Raw genomic sequence first — 24,380 nt, forward strand, 5'->3', positions numbered from 1 at the left:
TTTAACGCCAATTCAAGTCCGCCATCAGGTGACGTCACGTTTTGTCACATAACATCAAAACATTCTACAATACCTTTCGAATGGAGGTATTCGCACAGGTCGTCAACGGAACGTCACGTCATTTCACGGTACGTCAAGGTTTCTCGGGAAGAAAATTTTGACGGTACCAGTCTGTTAACATCTTAAGTTAACCTATTTTCGCCGCGCTCATTCTCCTTATAATAGTGGATTTTGCACTGTTGTATCTTCTTAATCTTTATTTTATAATAGCGATGATGAGTGCGATATTTTTTCCACTTTCTTACTCAACCGAGGTCGTATATCTGATGGCGAAAAGTTACTTAGCTTTTACGATAACAAAACAGCGCTGACGCCCACAATGTATATGTATAAGAACATAAGTAGACGAAGCAAATTGCACCATATGACATTTTAAGCAAGAAAGCCAGCTTTAATAAAGGAGTAAAATACAGTTGTTTATGACGTTATTAGTTACGTAAGAAAAAACATAATGTATATGTTTAACAGGCTTCATTAATTCGTTTGAAGTTTTCTTTGATGTGTATGAATGTACATATTTTCCCTAGCAAATAACTGTCGATGTTTTGAAACGTTGTCTCACTTCTCAGTAATTTACCGAACATAACTGCTCAAGAACATAGGTTATAAAGTCTGCTTCGGCCATTGACAAACTTTTGTCATTGTTAGCTCCTCAGTTCTGATACTATACTCTAACATTTTATGCATATTAGGGATGGTGACTCAAAACCCCAATTTTGCCGTTCAGTACTGTGTTAAGCGACTTGATGAGATGTGACATGAAAGACATTGTAAATACATGCTGACATGAAGCTTCTGTGACGTCATGCTCGTTCATTTTGCTCTTCAAAGCTAAGAGCACAATTTATTTCAAATATCAGACGTAAACTGCTATGGTGCCTGCAAAACGTCTATACTAAATCCACAGCACTTACGAAGGGAATCTGTCTTTACTAGCGATATGACAACATTCAAAATTTATATGACAAATGTCGGACAAATCTACGGCGTCCCGAGATCACGTGACCATTGTGGCAACGTATGTTGACAACACAAAATCAATTCTGCGCTTCTGAATGCTCACTCCAGAGATATTTCTACTCTATGTGATCGACCAGCGATCTGGATCAGACTTGAGCTGCAGCAGATGTTGAGGACAGAATACTCGTTCTAAGCATCCGAACGCTCACTCCGTGAGTATTTATGTTTTCACCCCCGTAGTGTAGAGCGAAGTGCCGAGACGCCGTGCTGCGGCTACGCTGTCGGGACGCCGGGAGCACGTGCGTCCGTTGCCACGGCGACGCGCATGCGCAGCTGCCGCTTCTATTGCTGGCGCGTCGGCCCCCTTTGGGAGCGGCCGGCAGTGATCGCGATGGTCGCGGCGAGTGGCGGGACGGTCGACCGCGCGGGCCGCTGCCCGCCGGTGTACGCGTGTCTGTGCGCGCTGCTGCTGGCTCAGCTCGCCTCCTCCTTGTACCTGCTGCGCTACGTGCAGAGGGTGGAGCGCTCCTGCTGCTGCGCGCCCGAGGAAGGCGGCAGCGCGGACGAAACGGCTCGCGTGCGCGTGCCGCGCAGCGCACAGGTGGCGGGCAAGTTCATCGGCCAGGGGGCCAACGTCGAGTTCCTCGGTACCAACAAAACGAGGCCTGCGAACAAGACGTCCGGGGCCGACGAGGATTGGGTTACGCTGGACACCGTCTCTAGAGTACCGGTGAGTTTCGCGCAACGAACCACACACCAAGTATAAGCGGCATCCCCAGAACTGATACGCACAGGCCAAGCTACTGCATTTTGTTTTTACTGTTCGTTTCCGTTTTCCGTATATGGCGTGCAGCGCATATCGGAACGATAATGACGACGACGACGACTCTAGTTCAAGTACACTGCATTAGCGTCTAATCAAAACTAAGTACACTAGCACAATAGTAATCTAAAACACCATAGACTCTTCGGACGAAAACAGTAAAGTATGTGATGGCTAAAATGGTTCAAATGGCTCTGAGCACTATGGCACTTAACTGCTGAGGTCATCATCCCCTAGAACTTAGAACCACTTATACATAACTAACCTAAGGACATCACACACATCCATGCCCGAGGCAGGATTCGAACCTGCGACCATAGCGGTCGAGCGGTTCCAGACTGTAGCGCCTAGAACCGCTCCGCCACTCCCGCCGGCAAAGTATGTGAGCTGTCATCGATAACTGGGTCAGGTACAGTCACGAAATGAGGTACAATTTGATCAGCTTCGTGATGTTGGCTCCACGGTACAGCGACATCAAGAATCTATTTAAAAGCAGCAGTGTGCGAAATCAAAATAAACAAGAACTGTGATTTCAGTTGAAGGATGACTTCAAATTCGACATTCATGTTCTTAAGTTGTCGCTAGCTGTTACATCTACGACAGTCAGAACTCCGAGAACCAGTTCGTTACCAGGACGGCCAGCGTGGATGCCGAAAGAAAAATCGGGTATCAGACGGTCTAACAGTACCACCATTTGCAAAGTAGGTTAGAAATCAGATTAATAATGTTGCTCACGCAGCATATGTTCGCTTTATCAAGCAACAACAAAGTTATTGGCTGTGGATGATATCGTCAGAATGGAAATAATGAAGTCATTGTAAAAAATGTCATAAATTTTGACACTTATCTAGAATGGGTTCCCACATATATTTGGTCGAAGTTGTTATGTTTCCTGTTGTTGATTCTAGGGTGATTCCACTTTAACTGCTAGAAGGTCGAGATCTGTATTTTAGCAATATTTGAAGACCTAACAAATGCGTTTTTCTGGAGATTCTTAATGATCAAACGATCCCAGATCAGAACAATGGTATCGTAGAAAAAATTTTTGACTTGTTGTTCACGAACAACATTTTTATTAAACTTCTTGTAAATTCACATATACTTCTTCTTGATTTTCACATCATCAAGAAAACAGTTTTGTATCAATCTTCATGTATTTAATTTCCACTTTAACCAAACACAAGACTTGACTGATCTTTTACAAAGCGAAATAACAACTTCTGCAAAGTGAAACAAAGACTGCTCTGTGGCATTCGCGCCAAAACGGTTACAAGTAAGTCAAAGATTACGACAGTCTTACAGAAATGAAGACACACAAGGACCATATCACTGTAATATATCGATACATCGGAGTACCTATACATTAATAAAACCAAATGTGAATATTGTCACAAAAATATGTCTGTTATTTCGCAGAAAAGTAGTACGATATTACTGGTATCGTGAACTGGGGTTGGAGTGCCGTAATGGTCACGTAAATAAAGAACCATTACAACGGCTAGTGCCGGCCGAAGTGGCCGTGCGGTTAAAGGCGCTGCAGTCTGGAGCCGCAAGACCGCTAGGGTCGCAGGTTCGAATCCTGCCTCGGGCATGGATGTTTGTGATGTCCTTAGGTTAGTTAGGTTTAACTAGTTCTAAGTTCTAGGGGACTAATGACCTCAGCAGTTGAGTCCCATAGTGCTCAGAGCCATTTGAACCATTTTGAACCAACGGCTAGTGGGCGCTTGTTGTTCGCATATCAGACCGTTTCTTTGTGGAGCTCGCCTCTATATCACTAGATATGCTGTATAATTGTAACTACACTGCCGGAAAAAACTGCAACACCAAAAAATAATTATTTGGGGCAGTGAAATTTTGGGAGTACTTTTGTCTAGGTAACATACGCAGGTGATACACATAGCAGGATCAGTGGTTAATGACAGCGCGAGATAAGCCATTGCAAATGTGAAATTCTGGTACATTAATAACCAGAGTAGCCTCCAGAATGTTGAATGCAAACGCGCAAAATTGCTTACATTGTGTTGCAGAGGTACCGAAAGTCAGTTTGTGTGATGGAGTTCCACGCCTGTTGCAGTGGGTCGGCCAGTACAGGGACGGTTAATGCTGGTTGTGGATGACGCCGGAGTTGTCCGATGATGTATATGCTCGACTGGAGAGGGATCTGGTGATGGAGCAAGCCAAGGCAATATGTCGATACCCTGCAGAGCATGCGAGGTTACAAAAGTGGTACGTGGGAAATTGTTATCCAGTTGGAAATCATCCCCTGGAATGCCGTTCATAAATGGAAGCACCAAACTTACATACAGACTAAGCAGTGTCATGGTGCATGGGATAACAATGAAAGTGCTCCTGCTGTCATACGAAATCGCATCCCAGACCGTAACTCCAGGTATAGGTTGAGTGTGTCTAGCAAACAGACAGGTTGGTTGTAGGCTCTCAACTGGTCTCCTTCTAACCAACACACGGCCATCACTGGCGCCAAGGCAGAACCAGCTTTCATCATACAATACCGGGTGAGCACAAAGTCTTGCCCCGGTTATAGAAATTTATAACAGAATAAACGTTTGACATAATAATTTACATTTGATGCCATTACATAGATTAGTGTTAGTAGTTTAAGACCACTTACGTTAGTAAACCTTACGTGTGCTCCCTTTGTAGCTCGGAGAATGTCGAGGCGGTATTCCAGTTCCCGCCAGGAGTTTCGTAACATATGTTCTATCACAGAACCCAAAGCAGCTTGTATCCTAGTCTTCAGTTCGTCGACCTCAGCAACTGGTGTGACGAAGACTCTGTCCTTGATATAGCCCCAGAAAAAAACAAGTCAAGGGCGTAATGTCTGGAGAGCAGGGTGGCCAGGGTGTTGGACCGTTCCTTCCAATCCACCGATCCGGCCATTACTCCCCTTGAGATTTAAAGCTTTCACGGCGCACGTATTATTCCATAAGGAAATTAATCGATACTCTTGCAGTGTGTTGACACCGAAAAGCAGCATCTCTGTGGAGAGAGCAGCCCTCTGTAACTTAGGCACAGACGTGGATACGGTGTACTCAAGTCGGATAGAGATAATGCTAGAGATTAAAAAGATCAATGTTTTATTGAGTGACACCGTAAAATCGATAAGGATCCTGCTAATCGAGCTATGTGAAAAACAAGAGAACTACTAACAGCTCTCTACCAAAGGAGATCCTTAAGAAACTGAGACGAAATAGTTCAGCTCCACCTAGCGCTCTATGGACTGCCCAAGGTCAACAAAGAAGGTCTGCCTTTACGCCCTATAGTAGGCAACACTGGAGCAGCCACCTATGATTTGGCCAAATACTAGGCGTTATTACTGAAACCCATTGTAGGCAAGTCTCCACATCACATAAGGAATCCTAGTCATTTTATCAGCAGACTTCAGTGACTTAAGCTGCAAATCAACGACTTCTTGTCAGTTTCGATGACGTTTGACTTTTTATAAATGTATCTCTGGTGGTCTCTGTAATCTCTCCCCTCCTTCCATTAAATAACGTCCAGTTCAAGTAATTAATAAGCAAAGATTTTTATGAAGACTTGAGAGGAGCGAAGATTACAATAAACTTCCAAGTTTACTTAGCTTGTCGCCGGCCGGGGTCGCCGTTCTAGGTTCTACAGTTTGGAACCGCGCGACCGTTACGGTCGCAGGTTCACATCCTGCCTCGGGCATGGATGTGTGTGATGTCCTTAGGTTAGTTAGGTTTAAGTAGTTCTAAGTTCTAGAGGACTGATGACCTCAGAAGTTAAGTCCCATAGTGCTCAGAGCCATTTGAATTTACTTAGCTTGTCATATTGAGATGGCTTCAGTTTTTCTTGTCTAGGGGTTGATTCTTGAAGCTGAAAATCTCACATCAGGTCCTCACGGTTGATTTGAACTACATGTATTGGGAGATGGTTGTTGCAGCATTTTTTTACGTAAATATATTTTCTCACATTTTAGTATAGCATACAGTATTCTGATTTTTCACATTAACAGAGCCGAAATTACATTGTTCGCAAAAAATACAAAAATACCTCCTATCACATCAGAGGCAAGCTTACAGTTCTCACACTTCGCGCAAATAACAGTATTCCAAAGAGTTTACAGTATTTCTTCACAAATGAATTTCCACTAGTTTCATTTACAGACCAATCTTTTTACGTAAGATTTTTAGGATCGATCACTCACCTCAGTATTTTAAAGCCAACGGTATTTTAGCAGTACGTTTATGACACTTTTATAGTTGGCCTCATGGTATGGACGGCCTTCGAGAGTTCCTTCAACATCTTGAATTCCGTACACGAAAACATAAAATGTACTATGGATATGAAAGAAGATGGTTCCTGGCCTTTATTAAACGTCTTGGTGTGACATAAGAGGGATGGGACACTTGGGCATTCGGTGTTTCGAAATCCCACTCATACAGAACTGCATCTGCAAGACAGAAGTTGCCACAAACGTTGGGCGTTATTAAGGCCATAATCCACCGAATTCATAAGATCTAGGACGCCGATAATCTGCAAACTGACCTGGGCAACCTGCAGACTGTGTTCCAGAACAATGGATATTCATCCCAAAAAGTACAGAGAGCGCTACATACCTACAAACGGCAAGATAAACAAGAGGGTGAGACCTTAAAAACGGTTGCTTATTTACAATATATTGGAAATATTACAGCCAAAACAAGCAGAATATTAAGAAGACACAAATTTAAAGCAGTATTTCGCCCTGCTTCTAAAATCTCGGCGTTATTGGGATCTGTTAAAGACGACATAGATTTACGTAAGGCAGTATTAACAGAATTCCGGGCGAATGCGCAAATCTTACATAGGACAAATGAAGCGCACAGCGCAGGAACGCATCGTACATCAGTGGGGTACGCGGCTCCTCCAAGCCAGTAACTGTGCTATCGCCGAGCATTGTATCTCGCTAGTCATTTAATGAAATACAAAAAACAAAAACTATGGCCCAAAGGTCAAACTTTTGGAGTTCCGTCATCAGGGAATCAGTGGAAATACGATTGTCTGAGTCCCTTATTAATCGAGATGGCAGTTTCCAGATAAATTGTGCATGGAATCTCGTCATAGAGAACGTGTACATCTGCGTGATTACTCTGCTATTCACAATAAAATGCCGGACAGATTGTTCAATGAACCACCTTCAAACTGTCTCTCTATCGTCCCACTCTCGAAGGCGAGCGGGGAAAACGAGCACCTATATTTTTCTGTGCGGGTCCTTATTTCTCTTATTTTATCGTAATGATCATTTCCACCTATGTAGGTGGGTGCCAACAGAATGTTTTCGCAATCGAAGGAGAAAACTAGTTATGGAAATTTCGTGAGAAGATCCCTTCGCAACGAAAAGTCTTTGTTTTAATGATTGCCACTCCAAGTTTCATGTCTGTGGCACTATCTCCCCTATTTAGCGATAGTACAAAACGAGTCGCTTTTCTTTGAACTTTTTCAATATCATCCGTCAGTCCCACCTCGTGCGGATCACACACCGCACAGCAATACTCCAGAATAGAGCGGACAAGCATGGTGTAAGCAGTCTCTTTAGCAGACCTGTTGCTCCTTCTAAGTGTTCTGCCAATGAATCGCAGTTTTGGTTTGCTCTACCCATAACATTATCTATGTCATCGTTCCAATTTAGGTTATTTGTAATTGTAATCCCTAAATATTCAGTTGAATTTACAGTCTTCAGATTTGTTTGACTTACCGCGTAATCGAAATTTAGCTGATTTCTTTTAGTACTCATGTGAATAAATTCACACTTTTCCTTATTCAGGGTAAATTGCCACTTTTCGCACCATACAGATATCTTATCTACATTATTTTGCAAGTCGTTTTGATCATCTGATGACTTTACAAGACGGTAAATGACAGCATCGTCTGCAAACAATCCAAGACGACTACTCAGATTGTCTCCTATATCGTTAATATAGATCAGGAGCACTAGAGGGCCTATAACAATTCCTTGGGGAACGCCGGATATTACTTCTGTTTTACTCGATGACTTTCCGTCTATTACTACGAACTGTGACCTTTCTGACAGGAAAAATCATGAGAAGACCCTGTCGCAACGAAAAACGCCTTTGTTTTAATGATAACCCACACCAATTCACGTATCATGTCTGTGACACTATCTCCCCTATTTCGCGATAGTACAAAACGAGCCGCTCGTCTTTGACGTTTTTCGATGTCAACCGTCAGTCCCACGTGGTACGGAACCCAAACCGCACAGCAATACTCCAGATAAGGGCGGACAAGCGTGGTGCAAGCAGTCTCTTTAGTAGACCTGTTGCACCTTAAGTGTTCTGCCGATGAATCGCAGTCTTTGGTTTGCTCTACCCACAACATTATGTATGCGATCGTTCCAATTTAGTTTATTTGTAAAACCTTGTCCTCTGTGTAGCCGGCGTCGTTTACCATACGAAAACGACCTGATATCGATAAAGCCAGTTTCACCACGGGGCAGCCCACAGACTGATAGACAAACAGCGCTTGCGCAACGCCATCCGGACGTACCGCCGGGGTGCTAAATACATAAGCTCAGTTCCTTTGCTGTCAATATTCACCTGAAGATGGCCAAAAGACTGCGCAGTAAGTTGCAGACATCCGGCACTTCTCTCGAAATTTTATGTAACAGTTTATTGTATGTTTGCCACTACATTCGCTCACAGTATACAAAGCACTTTGTTGGTGCCTTCTTTCGAAGTATGAATGTCCGGTATTGTTTGTTTACGTATTCTATTTCTTATATTCTCATAAAAACAATCAATCAGCCGCAGATATGGTGGCTGCAGAGGCCAAAGTCTCCTCGAATTGACTTGTCTCCGAAAAAGAAAGCAATTTCTGTCATGGTAGACCGCTATGCAATATGCGTCACTCTGGCGTGTTTAGTATTTCCACACAGAGATGCTCGTAATTCACTTACAGATAAATTGAACATTTCTGAATATTTAAGTGTTTAGATTCCTGTGATAAAAATTACACAAATCTCGGAAATCCCATCATTCATTTCACCTCGCAAAAATTACACTATGTCGAAATAACCTTTCTACTCGTTTTTTTCTTTTTATTTCTTTTTTTACATGTTTAAATCTTCTGATTATTTATGCATCTTGCACTGTAAGTAGCAACTAGTCATCATGTCTCAGTAAAAATGACAAACAAGTATTCAGCTTGCATTATATTTATTGTCGTTAGTGAGAAATTATTTTAGAATAAGCGATGTGATCGTTCATGAGATCCTGGGTTACTCGGAAGTAACAACTGAGTTTCGAATTGACTATAAACATCACATCATAGTGTCTCAAACTATGTTAAAATTACACCTTATAGGCTCAAACTGTGCGGGATAAATGTCTGCCATCTGCGCCCTACATCAGCTAATAACGTGAAAGTGGAAGGTTTATGTTGTGGTAGCAATAATTCATATATAACATAGCCGCTGAGTAAATTGCAACGTAAGTTAAGTATCATTGATACCTTAAATATTCGCACATAGAGGTAAGGTACACGTGGAAATTGTGAGCAAAGGAAAAACGTGAAACAATGAACTCGTGAAACCCAAACATATGATAAATCAAATGCATGTGTGAATAACAATGAATAATTTATCATCATGGATAAACAAAGACATCCGACTGAACATTTCCCATCCTCTCTGAGATTCATAACACAACAGCACATAAAAATAAATTTACCCACTTCTGGGGAAAAATATTTCTCCAAGTCACTTGAATTTTCGGATGGTCAACTCAGAAAATGATACTGATCACAGCGTATTCTGATGAGATGAACGCTAGGAAGTCCGAAAAATAAATAAATAAAAACCAAGCGATTTGATATACATCCAACCTTAGTAATCTTGGCTGAAGCTAATCCACCATTATTTTCTGTGGTCGTATTCATAGCATTGTCACTAACTTCCCTATGGACATTATGTGAGGCACCAGATAGTTTTTTCACCGTATACCTTGAAAATTGCCGCCTTGCAGTCCCTGCTTTCTAACTCTATCCCTTTTTGCTCTATTCTGTGATTAATATTATCTCTTCTTCCCCCTTAATTTCTACCTATTAGGTGCACTACGAATGTAGTGGTGTGGGCATGTTGGGAATGTGAGTCTCACGGGGAGCGTGCAAGGGATAAGTCCCTGCAGGCGCACTATCCTCTGTGTCCTTGTTGGCTCACAGCCGGCACGGTAGCTCAGCGTGTTCGGTCAGAGGGTTAGCAGCCCTCTGTAATAAAAAAACTGAGCTAATCGATCAACAACGAACTTAAACGGATGTCTTACGACGTCCGCCCCGAGCAGATGCAACGAACAAAAACGAACAAAATGAGATAAAAAAAAGAGGGATAGAGCGTCTGCCATGTAAGCAGGAGTTCCCGGGTTCGAGTACCGGTCGGTGCACACATTTTCAACACGTCCCTTATGAAGTATATCACCGCCTCTTTGCAGCTAGGGTGTCCATTTAATTATCATTTCATTCTAGCGAAAGATGCATGCTCATTAATGGTAACTGTTCATTCGGGAACAGATACTACCTTCATATATTGCTTCTTCTGTTTCTCTAATCTGTGTCCTTGTAATGTGCCCAGCTCTACCACATTTGCAACTATTTCCATTAAAACTGTTGTTATTGTAATTTCCGTTCCTGATTCGTGCCAGTCTCTCTCTCTCTTTCTTTCTTTCTCTCTCTCTCTCTCTCTCTCTCTCTCTCTCTCTCTCTCTCTCTCTCTGTTCAACGAATTTCTATCTATAACGTAGAGCCGTATTCATGTTCTCATTGAAACTGAAATTCTTCCATAGAATCAATACGACTGTGGATTAGTTCCAATCGCAAGGGTTCTGGCAGTTTCCTGTTCAAATCTGAAATCTCTGTGAAGATACCCATTGGCCTACCCAGATGATTTAATTTATTTAACAGACTACAACAAAACTCCTCATGTTTCTCACACTGGTAAGCTGGTCCGTTCAGAAAATCATTTTGCAGTCTCAACTACTTAACCTGCCCCAAATAGTTTTTCAAGAACATTGTTTCAAAACTTTGAAAACCAGTAAATTGCTCTGCATGGTGGTTTGCCCAAATCTGAGCTCTTCCTTTCTAACTGCCTGTTTACAGATTTAAATTTTATGCTGCCACTCATGATAACTATAAAATTACCCTTTAAACATAGCTAGAAAATCCAGTGCATGATACTCAATTTCTCCATTGAAAGGTGTGGTAATTGATCCCTTGTCCCATAGGATAATTTAACCTTAATTTACCATTCCCTACAGTTACACAATTGATAATCTCTTCAAAACATTTATTTCACCTTCGAATTCTTTCTTATCTACTTATTACATTCAGAAATTTCGACTTTTATGGACTTAAACTCTACATTATTTGCTTTTCATACCATGTTCATTTACGTTCTTCTGCCTCAGTCTACCCCACAAGATCACATTACACTCCCTCCATCCTGGCTAATAACCATTTCTCTACATCATCAACCCTATTATGACTAACGGCCTCTACTGATTTGGAATTAGTCTCATGTTTCATTTTTATTTCTGTAATTTGGCTTCAAACTGATCAAATTATTCCATTAATTCACTTAATTCCCCATCACCTCCACCAAGCTTTGACTCCACTTCCACATTTAATTCAGATTATATTTCTCCAAAGTTTGATGCTATTTTTGACAAATTATTATCATAATCTGTCAACATATTCTTGGTCGCTATTGGTTGGATTCCTAATACACACTGATACTCCACATCTGTGTCTTATCTCCGCATCTCAGAGCTGTTTGCATTCATTCTGAACCACACTCACTTGGAAACTTTTTAATTTCCTTCGTATTGTGCAGATGTGCTGACACAGAGGTGTGTGGAGGTTTCGGAACAGAGTCACTTCAGCACAGAGTACAGTTTAGTTATTCTGTGGAAACTGAGTGCGGATGCGGTGCAATTCAAAGACTTTGATGCAGAAACTTCCAAAGAGGTGCTGTGGAGTGGAGATACTGTGACACGAAGACTGCAACACAAGGGCAGCAGCACAGGTTCTACGGCGCAGATTTGGCGTGAAGACTGTGGCACGGATATGCTGTAGCATGAAGACTGTGATGGAGGGAGTGCGACGCAGACAAAGCAGCGCCGAGATGTGGCGCCACTGAGAAGCTGTGGCACCAAGGCAATGTGGTACAGAGGCGCAGAACTGCTGAAAGCTGGCCCGTGTGGCCGAGCGGTTCTAGGCGCTTCAGTCTGCAACCGCGCGACCGCTACTGTCACAGGTTCGAATCGTGCCTCGGGCATGGATGTGTGTGATGTCCTTAGGTTAGTTAGGTTTAAGTAGTTCTAAGTTCTCGGGGACTGATGACCTCAGATGTTAAGTCCCATAGTGCTCAGAGCCATTTGAACCATTTTGAACTGCTGAAACTCAGCAGCGAAGGTACACAACATTATGGATGCACAATGGCGCGAAGGCTCTACGATGCAGAGCCACAATGATATTGAGACACTGAAGCGCAAAGACCTCGGCACAAAGATTGCAGCAAGGACGCACTGTGAATATGCATGCCGCATGAAGACAGATGCAGAGAATATGACACAGAGATGCTGCAACGCTGAGATTCTGTGGCGCTTAGAAATGGCAGCATTGGTACACAGTGGCATGGTGAGGCTATGGCATGAAGATGCTGCGATGCGAAGGGTCTGTTATAGAAAAGTACCATGAATGGCCCCAAGACAATGGCATGATGACCGCGCAGACGCCGACAGTCACGTAGACGTGACACGGTGTCGTACCGCCTGCTACTACACTAAAACGTTCTTCAATACATAACGATTGCACTGCTACTAAAGCTGCAGCTGCTGCTCTATCTGGAACTCAGAGTTCCCTTAACTTTCGTCTGTTGCTAAGGCCTCAAGATTTTTACTAGGAAGGTGATCCAACAATAAATCTAGAATTATTTGGAAATGCAATCCCATTCTGGACAGGCTGCTAATAGCAAACTTCTGTGAGAATCGGATAACAACGATGTGGAATTCATCGTCAGCCAATATGATTTTATTGCTGCCTAACCACAAGTGGAAGACCTTAGATTTTAACATGGTTCATCTGATCAAGAGGGTTGAATCACATACATCAGCTTTAAGCCATTATAGTAACATGAAATATGCATGGAGTTCCTTAATTAATAGTGACAACATGATATAGTGTAACAAATGAATGTATGGATCGTGATCACTAGAGGAAATCGTTAAGAAAGATTCTGCAGGTTAATAAATGTGCTACAAAATACAGAATAATCACTGATTGTTTCTTTACTCAAGTACCAACAAATGTAGTCGAATTGTGGTCTCACATAATTTGTTTCTGATCACGTTATAGATTGAACACAGTATAAATCATTAATTTGGCAATGCAAGCATAACATTTGCAAGCAGTAATACATGTTGGAAACGAGCAGCAAAATCACTATAATTGCAGCGAAATATTTGTTACTTGCTTAACAATATTAGAAATATGGTCATTCCCTACCTGGCATCAACAACTACAGAACTCCCTCCCTAGCTGACATCAAGAGCTACAAAACTGTCTGATGCATATATTGCATATCTGAATTATTTGATACCTATTCCATAAAAAACGTCTAAAATGTTAATAACTTCGTTAGTTATAATTTTACACACATGGTAATAATTTCACTCAGCTCATGTTTGCATAGCGGTTGCAATACTGTCTCTAGATTTTTCGTACGGTGTCTTTAAGCAGTTTTGTTGTTTTAGTTTAATATATTAGGTTTCAGGTTTAACGTACTCAGTTCCTGTTTTAACACTCAGTTCTTGTGTCATCTATCCTCACCCCTGAAGCACAGCCCCGTTCACTGTCACGTTAGCACTCGGGTTTTCCAAATCACTGAACCGATGTTACCTGCCCAGCGCCTCCCCCCCCTCCCCCCAATCACCCCTCCCGCATCCCACCCACCCTGTCAGCGACACCCTGCCTCTGTCTACTCGCTGCAGTAATATGGCTGATCTGCTCAGTGCCTACTCGAACTTACTTTGCCGAACCACATCACGGCGACATGCTAGCCATACACACCGCTGAACCACGTATTCAGCATTTACATGCAGTGCTTAGGGGACTCGCTGCTCATACTATTACGCCCTCAACGTTCAACTGGTGCCGACACATCTAAGGTACTGCAAACTTCCTTCCGAAATCTTCTGACACGTTATTCCCACAAGATAACTCAGTTCAGTATAATAGTTAGTATATTTGCGTCATCTCTTCAGCAAAGTCATCAATGACTCTTTTTAATTTACCACTCTTTACCTGAATGGTTATACTGTTGCCCTGGAATGGACTTAAGCATATTTCTAGTTGTCAGAACCAACAGAATATCCTAAATATATTGAATCCACTTTTTATTTCATTGTGTGTATAAGCCATCATGTACATAATCTCTCAGATGTGGTGCTCACAGCTAATATAAAATTTTTAAGTGATATTATCTAATAAATAAAGAAGAAGCAAACGTAACTCATTCACTGTTATTGGGACTCATAATAGGAGTTCTCAAGGAAAAGATTATGAATGAGTGACAAGTATTAAGTAACACGCAATTATTATTACCATCAATCTACAACACAGACATATAACTATAACTTTCAGAAGTATCTTTCCCATCTTCATACTCTCAAAGATATGAATGTCTCATTTATTACACCTTCAGTGGTAACACCAAGCATATAATACCATAGAGAACTTGAACACAGGAAATGTCCTGTCTGCATAATTACGTAATATACAGAACATGGCTGATAAAATACACAGAATAATTATTACGTATAACGTATTTAAACAATGACCTCAAGTACGAATCAGTGGATAACATTACGATTTACTAACCACTGAAGGTTTGAAGGTTTTCCTTTTGGTTACAGGAATACCTTACGCATTCTTACCTCAAAGTCTTGCTACTGAAATGAACTAAAATAAATGAAATTTTGAGAAATAATGTTCTTACAGTCAAATTAGGTTTGTTTTCCTGGGGTTTCCCAGATCATTTCGGACAAATGTTAATTTCCTACGAATGGCCAAAATCGTCACCTTCCCTATGTTTTCCTCTTATTATTGATTGGAAACTAATTGATTATACATACATGCAGTTATCATATATTTAACGTAATGTATTTAAATTTTAGAGCAATTCTCTAAAAACTAGTCGCCACTTGCGATTCAGTCTCTTGGAATTTCTAAAGTTCTGTAACTTAGGTCGTAGGCCTGAGCAGATCTATTGTCGAACGGTGAGATTCACAGTACTTTTACATTTTAAGCAACTGGGAGGTCACCGTGAATGTAGGAGCTATGTTCGCAAATGATAAAACAAGTGAAATTGTTTATGATTTATTCGTTGGAGCATTTGTATTGTAGTAGCTTCATTAGTAAAACGAATCATTAGGCGCTGAGAAGTGGTGAGTTTCACTCTAATCTCCTTGCATTGTTGTCTAGCCGCACTGTTTTTCCGTGTTCGGTATGAATGATGAATATATCAAGTTTAAAAAAAGTTAGCTAATTGTTTAGTTATATAACACGAACATACGTTTTTACTATTCAGAAGTGAATAAAGTAGTGTTTGAAGAAATTTATTGGTTGCTGTTCTCGCTATAGTTGTCCTTAATTTGCAGTAGCAGTGTTTGACGAATGCTTCTTCGGCAACGTAAATTTGTTTTGTAACTATTGTTCTATAATCAAGTAACACCATTGCTGTTGCTCTATCGAATTTTAGAAGAGAGACAGTAAAAGAAAAGGGCTGCTTCCAATGTCAGACATTTTTAGCAACTGAGTTTTCTTCCATCGCTTTGATTTGCTACGCAGAACATAGAACATCGTAGCGCAGTGCTAGTAACACCCTGACCGCTTCCTGAATGATACGTAAGATGACGCAAGCGGCTGACAGAATTCCGACAGACAGCTGTTAGACGATATCTGTTCCATGATTTACATCGAGGTCGTCAGCGGGTCAGATAAAACAACTGGAGTCAACAAAATATGAACGCTGAGTTGTCAACAGCTTCCAGATAATCCGCTCCTCGTACTACTGCCTACTGCATTCATTTCCCTCTAGTTGCCGTCGCGTTGCTTACAATCAAAGCGGCATCTACATAATAATGGGTTTTCTCTCGTCTTTGCTTCTTCTTCAGTATCGTGAAGCATCAGGGAAGGGCAGTAGATAGTCTGTTTACGCGATCAGTTAAATACTCTTTCGCTAGTTAGGTCCGACAGCTAGCGTGAATCACTAGCGTACAGAAACTGCGGGTGATGCGTGTCAGAGGAATCTGCTGTTCGTATTCAGTCCAACTGCTAGGTATAGCATTACCTCAATCATCGTTTTGTTTTGTGTAATTTATGGTTATCAGGTGGCAGAGATTCAACTGAATAAGAACCCGAATCAACTGTTGTTAACTAACGGCTATACTGTTGGGTCATCGGCGAAATGAATTCTACTGAATTTCTGTCCGTGGCAAATGGCTCCCAAACCGAGATTGCCCACACCTTCTCTCGGTCTTTCTTCAATATACAAATTAAGTATCAATGATGACAATGAGCCGCCGTACGTTACACTCGTCTTAATTTTAGTCTGTTGTATCGCTCTGTAAGCGCTGAAATATTCCACTTTGCTTCGAGTCCTAAGACTAATATCTTTCCTTCAACCCCTCATCGTTGCCTAAGACTGGAAAACATTTTATCCTATTTTACATTAACAAAAGGGTTCTTAAATTCTGCGAATGCAATGATGCTTCGTCTGTTTTTCCTAAACCAGCCCTCTCTTATTAGCCTCAGAGTTAAAAATGGTTTACGAGTGCCCCTACTTCCCTTAAAACCAGACTACCAGACTACAATGAGGTGACAAAAGTCATGGAATAGCGATATGTACACATACAGATGCAGGTAGAATAGCGTACACTAAGTGCAGAAGGGCAGTGCATTAGCGGAACCGCCATTTGAACTCAGGTGATTCACGCGAAAAGACTTCCGACGGGATTATGGCCTCTCGAAGGGAATTAACAGACTTGTTGCAGCTACACGTATAGGACATTCCATTTCGGAAATCATTGTTGTGGTTGTGGTCTTCAGTCCTGAGACAGGTTTGATGCAGCTCTCCATGCTACTCTATCTTGTGCAAGCTGCTTCATCTCCCAGTACCTACTGCAGCCTACATCTTTCTGAACCTGCTTAGTGTATTCATCTCTTGGTCTCCCTCTTCGATTTTTACCCTCCACGCTGGCCTCCAATACTAAATTGGTGATCCCTCGATGCCTCAGAACATGTCCTACCAACCGATCCCTTCTTCTTGTCAAGTTGTGCCACAAACTCCTCTTCTCCCCAATTCTGTTCAGTACGTCCTCATTAGTTATTTGATCTACCCATCTAATCTTCAGCATTCTTCTGTAGCACCACATTTTGAAAGCTTCTATTCTCTTCTTGTCCAAACAATTTTCGTCCATGTTTCACTTCCATACATGGCTACACTCCATACAAATACTTTCAGAAACGGCTTCCTCACACTTAAATTTATACTCGACGTTAACAAATTCCTCTTCTTCAGAAACGCTTTCCTTGCCATTGCTAGTCTACATTTTATATCCTCTCTACTTCGACCATCATCAGTTATTTTGCTCCCCAAATAGCAAAACTCCTTTACTACTTTAAGTGTGTCATTTCCTAATCCAATTCCCTCAGCATCACCTGAGTTAATTCGACTACATTCCATTATCCTCGTTTTGCTTTTGTTGATGTTCATCTTATATCCTCCTTTCAAGACACTGTCCATTCCGTTCAACTGCTCTTCCTAGACCTTTGCTGTCTCTGACAGAATTACAATGTCATCGGCGAACCTTAAAGTTTTTATTGCTTCTCCATGGTTTTTAATACCTACTCCGAATTTTTCTTTTATTTCCTTTACTGCTTGCCCAATATACAGATTGAATAACAGCGGGAAGAAGCTACACCCCTGTCTCACTCCCTTCCCAACCACTGCTTCCCTTTCATGTCCCTCGACTCTTATAACTGCCATCTGGTTTCTGTACAAATCGTAAATTGCCTTTCACTCCCTGTATTTTACCCCTGCCACCTTCAGAATTTGAAAGAGAGTATTCCAGTCAACATTGTCAAAAGCTTTCCCTAAGTCGACAAATGCTAGAAACGTAGGTTTGCCTTTTCTTAATCTAGCTTCTAAGATAAGCCATAGGATCAGTATTGCCTCACGTGTTCCAACATTTCTACGGAATCCAAACTGATCTTCCCCGAGGTCGGCTTCTACCAGATTTTCCATTCGTCTGTAAAGAATTCGCGTTAGAATTTTGCAGCTGTGGCTTAGGGAATTCAATATTCTACAATCCACATTATGGTTCAAATGGCTGTAAGCACTATGGACTTAACATCTGAGATCCTCACTCCCCTAGACTTAGAACTACTTAAACCTAACTAACCTAAGGACAACACACACATCCAAGCTCGGGGCAGGATTCGAACCTGCGACCGTAGCAGCAGCGCGGTTCCGGACTGAAGCGCCTAGAACCCCTCGGCCATCGCCGCCGGCAATCCACATTATCAAGAGTGTGCTGAGAATACTAAATTTCAGGTACTAACTCTCACCACGGTCAACGCACTGGCCGACGGCCTTCACTTAACGACCAAGAGCAACGGGGTTTTGCGCAGGGTTGTCAGTGTTAACAGAAACGAACACGAGTGAAATAACCTCCTAAATCAATGTGTGACGTATCCGTTAGGACAGTGGGGCAAAATGTGGCGTTAACGGGCTATGACAACAGACGACCACGCGATTGCCTTTACTAACAGCACGACATCGCCTGCAGCGTTACTCCTGCGCTCATGGCTGTATCTCTTGGGCTCTAGACGACTGGAAAATCGTGACTCTGTCAGATGAGTCTCGATTTCTGTTTGTGGGGTTAGACTGTGGCGCAGACGCCACGAAACCACGGACCCAGGTTTTCAACAAGGCACTGTGCAAGCTGGTGGTTGCTCCATAATGGTGTGGGCTGTGTTTACATGGGATGGACTTGGTCCTCTAACCCAACTGAACTGATCATTGCCTGGAATTGGTTATGTTTGGCTACTTGAAGACCATTTGCAATCACTCATCGACTTCATGTTCCCAAACAATGACAGAATTTTTATGGATGACAATGCGTCATGTGATATCATTCTGGACAGTTCGAGCAAATGTGTTGGCTACCCAGATTTTCCGACATGACTCCCATCGAATACTTGTAGGCAGTAAGTGCACAAAGCGCTGATCCGGCAGTTATTGTCGGCTGCAGAGACAGAATGGCTCAATATTTCTGTTGGGGACTTCCAACGACTTGTTGAGTCCATGCCACGTCGTGTTGCTGTACTACGCCGGAGAAAAGAAGGTCCGACACGATATTAGCAAATACCCCATGATTTCTGTCACCTCTGTGTAAAAGCTTAACTCTGGCGCTGAATTTCATGCGGTGGCGAACAGCTCGCCGTAGAATCCTCTGCCGTGTGGCGGCACGCATATTCGGTACAGAGGAGCACGGAGTCACCACACCGCTGTCTCGGCCGTTTTCGGATTTACAGACCTTGGTAACGCTACTTACACTACATGATCAAAAGAATCCGGACATTCCCAAAAACATACATTTTTCATATTAGGTGCATTGTTCAAATGGTTCAAATGGCTCTGAGCACTATAGGACTTAACTTCTGAGGTCATCAGTCCCTTAGAACTTAGAACTACTTAAACCTAACTAACCTAAGGACATCACACATATCCATGCCCGAGACAGGATTGAGGTTCCAGATTGAAGCGCCTAGAACCACTCGGCTACGCCGGCCGGCAGGTGCATTGTGCTACCACCTTCTACCAGTTACTCCACATCAACGACCTCAGTAGTCATTTTACATCGCGAGAGAGCAGAATGGGGCGCTCCGCTGAACCCACGGAGTTCGAACACGGTCAGGTGGTTGGGTTTCACTTGTGTCATACGTCTGTACGCGAGATTTTCGCACTCCTAAACATCACTAGATCCACGGTTTTCGATATGATAGTTAAGTGGAAACGTGAAGGGACACGCACAGCACAAAAGCATGAAGGGCGACCTCGTCTGTTGACTGACGGTTGAAGAGGGTCGTAATGTGTATTAGGCAGGCATCTATCCAGACTATCATGCAGGAATTATAAACTGCGTCAGGATCCACTGCAAGTACTATAAAAGTCAGGCAGGAGGCGAGAAAACTTATGGTCGAGCGGCTGCTCATAAGCCACACATCACGCCGGTAAATTCCAAACGACGCCTCGCTTGGCGTAAGGAGCGTAAACATTCGACGATTGAACACTGGGAAAACGTTGTGTGGAGTGACGAATCACGGTAGACAGTGTGGCGATCCGATGACAGGGTGAGGGTATGGTGAAACGTGAAACTTGAACGTCATCTGCCAGCGTGTGTAGTGCCAACAGTAAAATTCGGAGGCTGTGGTGTTAGGCGTAGTCGTGTTTTTCATGGAGGGAGCTTGCACCCCTTGTTGTTTTGCGTGGCACTATCACAGCACAGGCCTAGTTTGATGTTTTAAGCACTTTCTGGCTTCCCACTGATAAAGAGCTGCCATTCCCCAAGAAACTTTCCAGCACCTGATTGAACGTATGCCTGCGAGAGTGGAAGCTGTCATCAAAGCTAAGGGTGGACCAACACCATATTGAATTCCAGCGTTACCGTTGGAGGACGCCACGAACTTGTAAGTCATTTTCAGCCAGATGTCCGGATACTTTTGATCACATAGTGTATCGTTCAGTTAGCTCCTCAACTGGCATCTCGAGGCTGAATGCAACTCCTTCTATTCCTCCTATTAAGGAAAAATACCTATCAATACCAGGAAAAAACCCGCGTCCTGTGCATGCAAGTCAGACGCGCTGGCCACTTAACTACGGAGGTGGACAAACCCAGGCTCGTCCTCTGGTAATTTGTTTTGAGTCACCTTGACGTTGAACTAGCTCTTGTGTCCGTGAGTCCTTATAAATAAATTGGTTTTTAGATAAGTTCCGCCTTGAAAAAACAGTTTTTTCTTCTTTTTACCTTGACAGGTTTCGCTGAAGTTTCGTTACAGCACCTTCAGTGAGATTTTTATTTTCTTTCTATTAAACTACAGGAAAATTGCTCTTTAATATCTGTATAAACAGAAATTTCATTTTTAAGGAAACAGAGTTACAAATTTGGTAATTCATAAATGTTTTTTTGTAAATGCCTTGTTACCACATGCCGATGGATTTGTGGGTTCCTGTGTTTTGCGTTAGAATTGCTTTTCTTTTCCATTCTGTAATCTGAAACCATAGAGAACTTGACTTTCGATGTTATTTGCATCGAAAATTTACGGCTGGGAAAATTGTGGTTAACGTTAAATTACTCTGTCTGGAAGGTGGTTTGTCTGTTTGCTTGTGCGCGCGCGGGCGCGCGCGCGCGCGCGCGCGCGCGCGCGCGCGCGCGCGCGTGTGTGTGTGTGTGTGTGTGTGTGTGTGTGTGTGTGTGTGTGTATAAGTTTTTTTTAAAATAATTCCTGTATGGTTGCAGATGACAAACTGTGAAAGAAAAATAACTGTAACGCAAAATACAGATAACCATGAAAACCATCACCATGCCTTAACAAGGTACATATACGAGTAAAAAGCTTTGTCTTCTGAGGCAACGGCCTGTTTCAGACCTTCTCCCATATTTCAACCTCTTTGCGTACTGAATTTCGTCCGTCATATGTTATTTTATCTTTAAGGTAGCAGAATTCCATAACTTGGACTTCTTCGTGACCAGTAGATTCGACGTTATGATTATCGCTTATCTCATTTTTGTTTCTCCTCATTACTTTATTTTCTGGTTGGTTTGCTCTCAGTCCATGCCGTGTGTTCCTTTATTAGACATTGTAATTCTTCCTCAGTTTCAATATGAATGACGATGTTAGGAACGAATTTTATTGTTATTATACTTTCACCTTGAATTTTAATCTCCCTCTTGATCCTTTCTTTGATCTCCGTTATTGCTTCCTCGATGTATAGATTGAGCAGTAGGGACGAAAGACTGTATCCCTTTCTTACTCCTTTTAATCCGATCGTGCATTTCTTGGCCTTCCATTCTCATTAAAAGGAGATTGCCAGCGAAGTGCATTTAGTCTGTCGTTCTACACAATCTAATGTCGAAACATTCCCTATTTGAAATGCTAAGAGGCTGCTGGTCCTTCCAGATAATACCTTAAGCGCCGACTTGGGTTGTCTTCTGCTGACGCAAAATGTGGTGATTTTCGAGAATTTTCAGCAAAACGACACTTTCTATGTCACTACGTTACTGTGAACGACTCTTTTACGTTAAATTTTGTGAGCATATAGCAAAATTTGATTCTGGCTCTTAACAGATTTCATTAGAAAAATCTTGAATTACGCGAACTGGCTTTTAGCCTACTAAATTTCATTGCTTGAAAAAATGATATACGTGCCTTTTGGATTCAAAATTTACACAATAATAGGTGACATTTTGTGCCATCGCTTAGTTGTGTAATCATACATACGACAGTAATGAAAGAAAGGGTGCAGACAACAATCTTACCACTTCCAGTCTCATATGGCACATCCGATATCAGGTAAAACACACCAGTTCCTTGATGCCCCGTGTCTTTCTCCCCTGGGGAATCACCGCGAACTGATCAAGGTCACCCAGGGAATCGCCAGCCCCTCCACTTCCCCTCATCTCATCTGTGGACCAATGAGAAACATGCACCCCTCCACACATTCATCTTATATAGCTCGGACACTTCAGTGGGAGGCATTCACTTTGGAGCTGGGCAGCCAAGGGAGTGGATGAGACTGTGTCTATTTGTCAATAAAAATTACATAAATGCAAGTCGCTTCACTTTTATTTGATGATAACAATTTAATATTACGCTATTCCAGGCATCAACAGAAACCAAACTAAAGGATATTTGTAAATACTCTCGTTCGTCCACAAGTTTCTATAGTTTCCACATTATCCCCGTTTGTACGTATGTTTCAATTTTTTCCAGATCTTCCACAGCTTTACTTATTTTTCTTTAATTCTCTTATTTTTTTCCATTCACGCATAATACACTACTGGCCATTAAAATTGCTACACAACGAAGGTGACGCGCTAGAGAAGCGAAATTTAACCGACAGGAAGAAGATGCTGTGATATACAAATGACTAGCTTTTCAGAGCATTCACACAAGGTTGGCGCCGGTGGCGACTCCTACAACGTGCTGACATGAGGAAAGTTTCCAACCGATTTTTCATACACAAACAGCAGTTGACCGGCGTTGCCTGGTGAAACGTTGTTGTGATGCCTCGTTTAAGGAGGAGAAATGGGTACCATCACGTTTCCGACTTTGATAAAGGTCGGATTGTAGCCTATCGCGATTGCGGTTTATCGTATCGCAACTTTGCTGCTAGCGTTGGTCTAGATCCAATGACTGTTAGCAGAAATGGAATCGGTGGGTTCAGGAGGATAATACGGAACGCCGTGCTGGATCCCAACGGCCTCCTATCACTAGCAATCGAGATGACAGGCATCGTATCCACATGGCTGTAACGGACCGTGCAACCACGTCTCGATTCCTGAGTCAGCAGTTGGGGACGTTTGAAAGACAACAACCATCTGCGCGAACAGTTCGAGGACGTTTGCAGCAGCATGGACTATTAGCTCGGAGACCATGGCTGCGGTTACCCTTGACGTTGCATCACAGACAGGAGCACCAGCGATGGTGTACGCAACGACGAACCTGGGTGCACGAATGGCAAAACGTCATGTTTTCGGATGAATCCAGGTTCTGTTTACAGCATCATGATGGTCGCATTCGCGTTTGGTGACATCAAGGTGAACGCACATTGGAAGCGTGTATTTGTCATCGCCATACTGGTGTATCACCCGGCGTGATGGTATGGGGTGATATTGGTTGCACGTCTCTGTCACCTCTTGTTCGCGGTGACGGCACTTTGAACAGTGGACGTTACATTTCAGATGTGTTACGACCCGTGGCTCTACCCTTCACTCGATCCCTGCGAAACCCTACATTTCAGCAGGATAATGCACGACCGCATGTTGGAGGTCCTGTACGGGCCTTTCTGGATACAGAAAATGTTCTACTGTTGCCCTGGCCAGCACATTCTCCAAATGTCTCACCTATTGAAAACGGCTGCTCAATCGTGGCCGAGCAACTGGGTCGTCACAATACGCCAGTCACTACTCTTGATGAACTGTGGTATCGAGTTGAAGCTGCATGGGCAGCTGTAACTGTACACGCCATCCAAGCTCTGTTTGACCCAATACCCAGGCGTATGAAGGCCGTTATTACGGCCTGAGGTGGTTGTTCTGGATACTGATTTCTCATTATCTATGCACCCAAATTGCGTGAAAATGTAATCACATGTCAGCTCTAGAATAATATATTTGCCGAATCAATACCCGTTTATCATCTGCATTTCTTCTTCGTGTAGCAATTT

The 24,380-nt window shown here is 42.6% G+C and overlaps 1 protein-coding gene across 1 annotated transcript in view; it reads left to right on the forward strand.

The window, feature by feature from the left end:
* LOC124616259 overlaps positions 1-24,380 on the forward strand; it is a 932,810-nt gene that overhangs the window by 176,303 nt on the left and 732,127 nt on the right. Inside the window, exon 4 of the mRNA XM_047144563.1 lies at positions 1,261-1,750. Within this exon, the coding sequence (XP_047000519.1) occupies positions 1,261-1,750 (490 nt within the window). The remainder of the gene's footprint in view (positions 1-1,260; positions 1,751-24,380) is intronic.

Source organism: Schistocerca americana, chromosome 5, assembly GCF_021461395.2.
Source record: "Schistocerca americana isolate TAMUIC-IGC-003095 chromosome 5, iqSchAmer2.1, whole genome shotgun sequence".
Classification (NCBI taxonomy): Eukaryota; Metazoa; Arthropoda; class Insecta; order Orthoptera; family Acrididae; genus Schistocerca; species Schistocerca americana.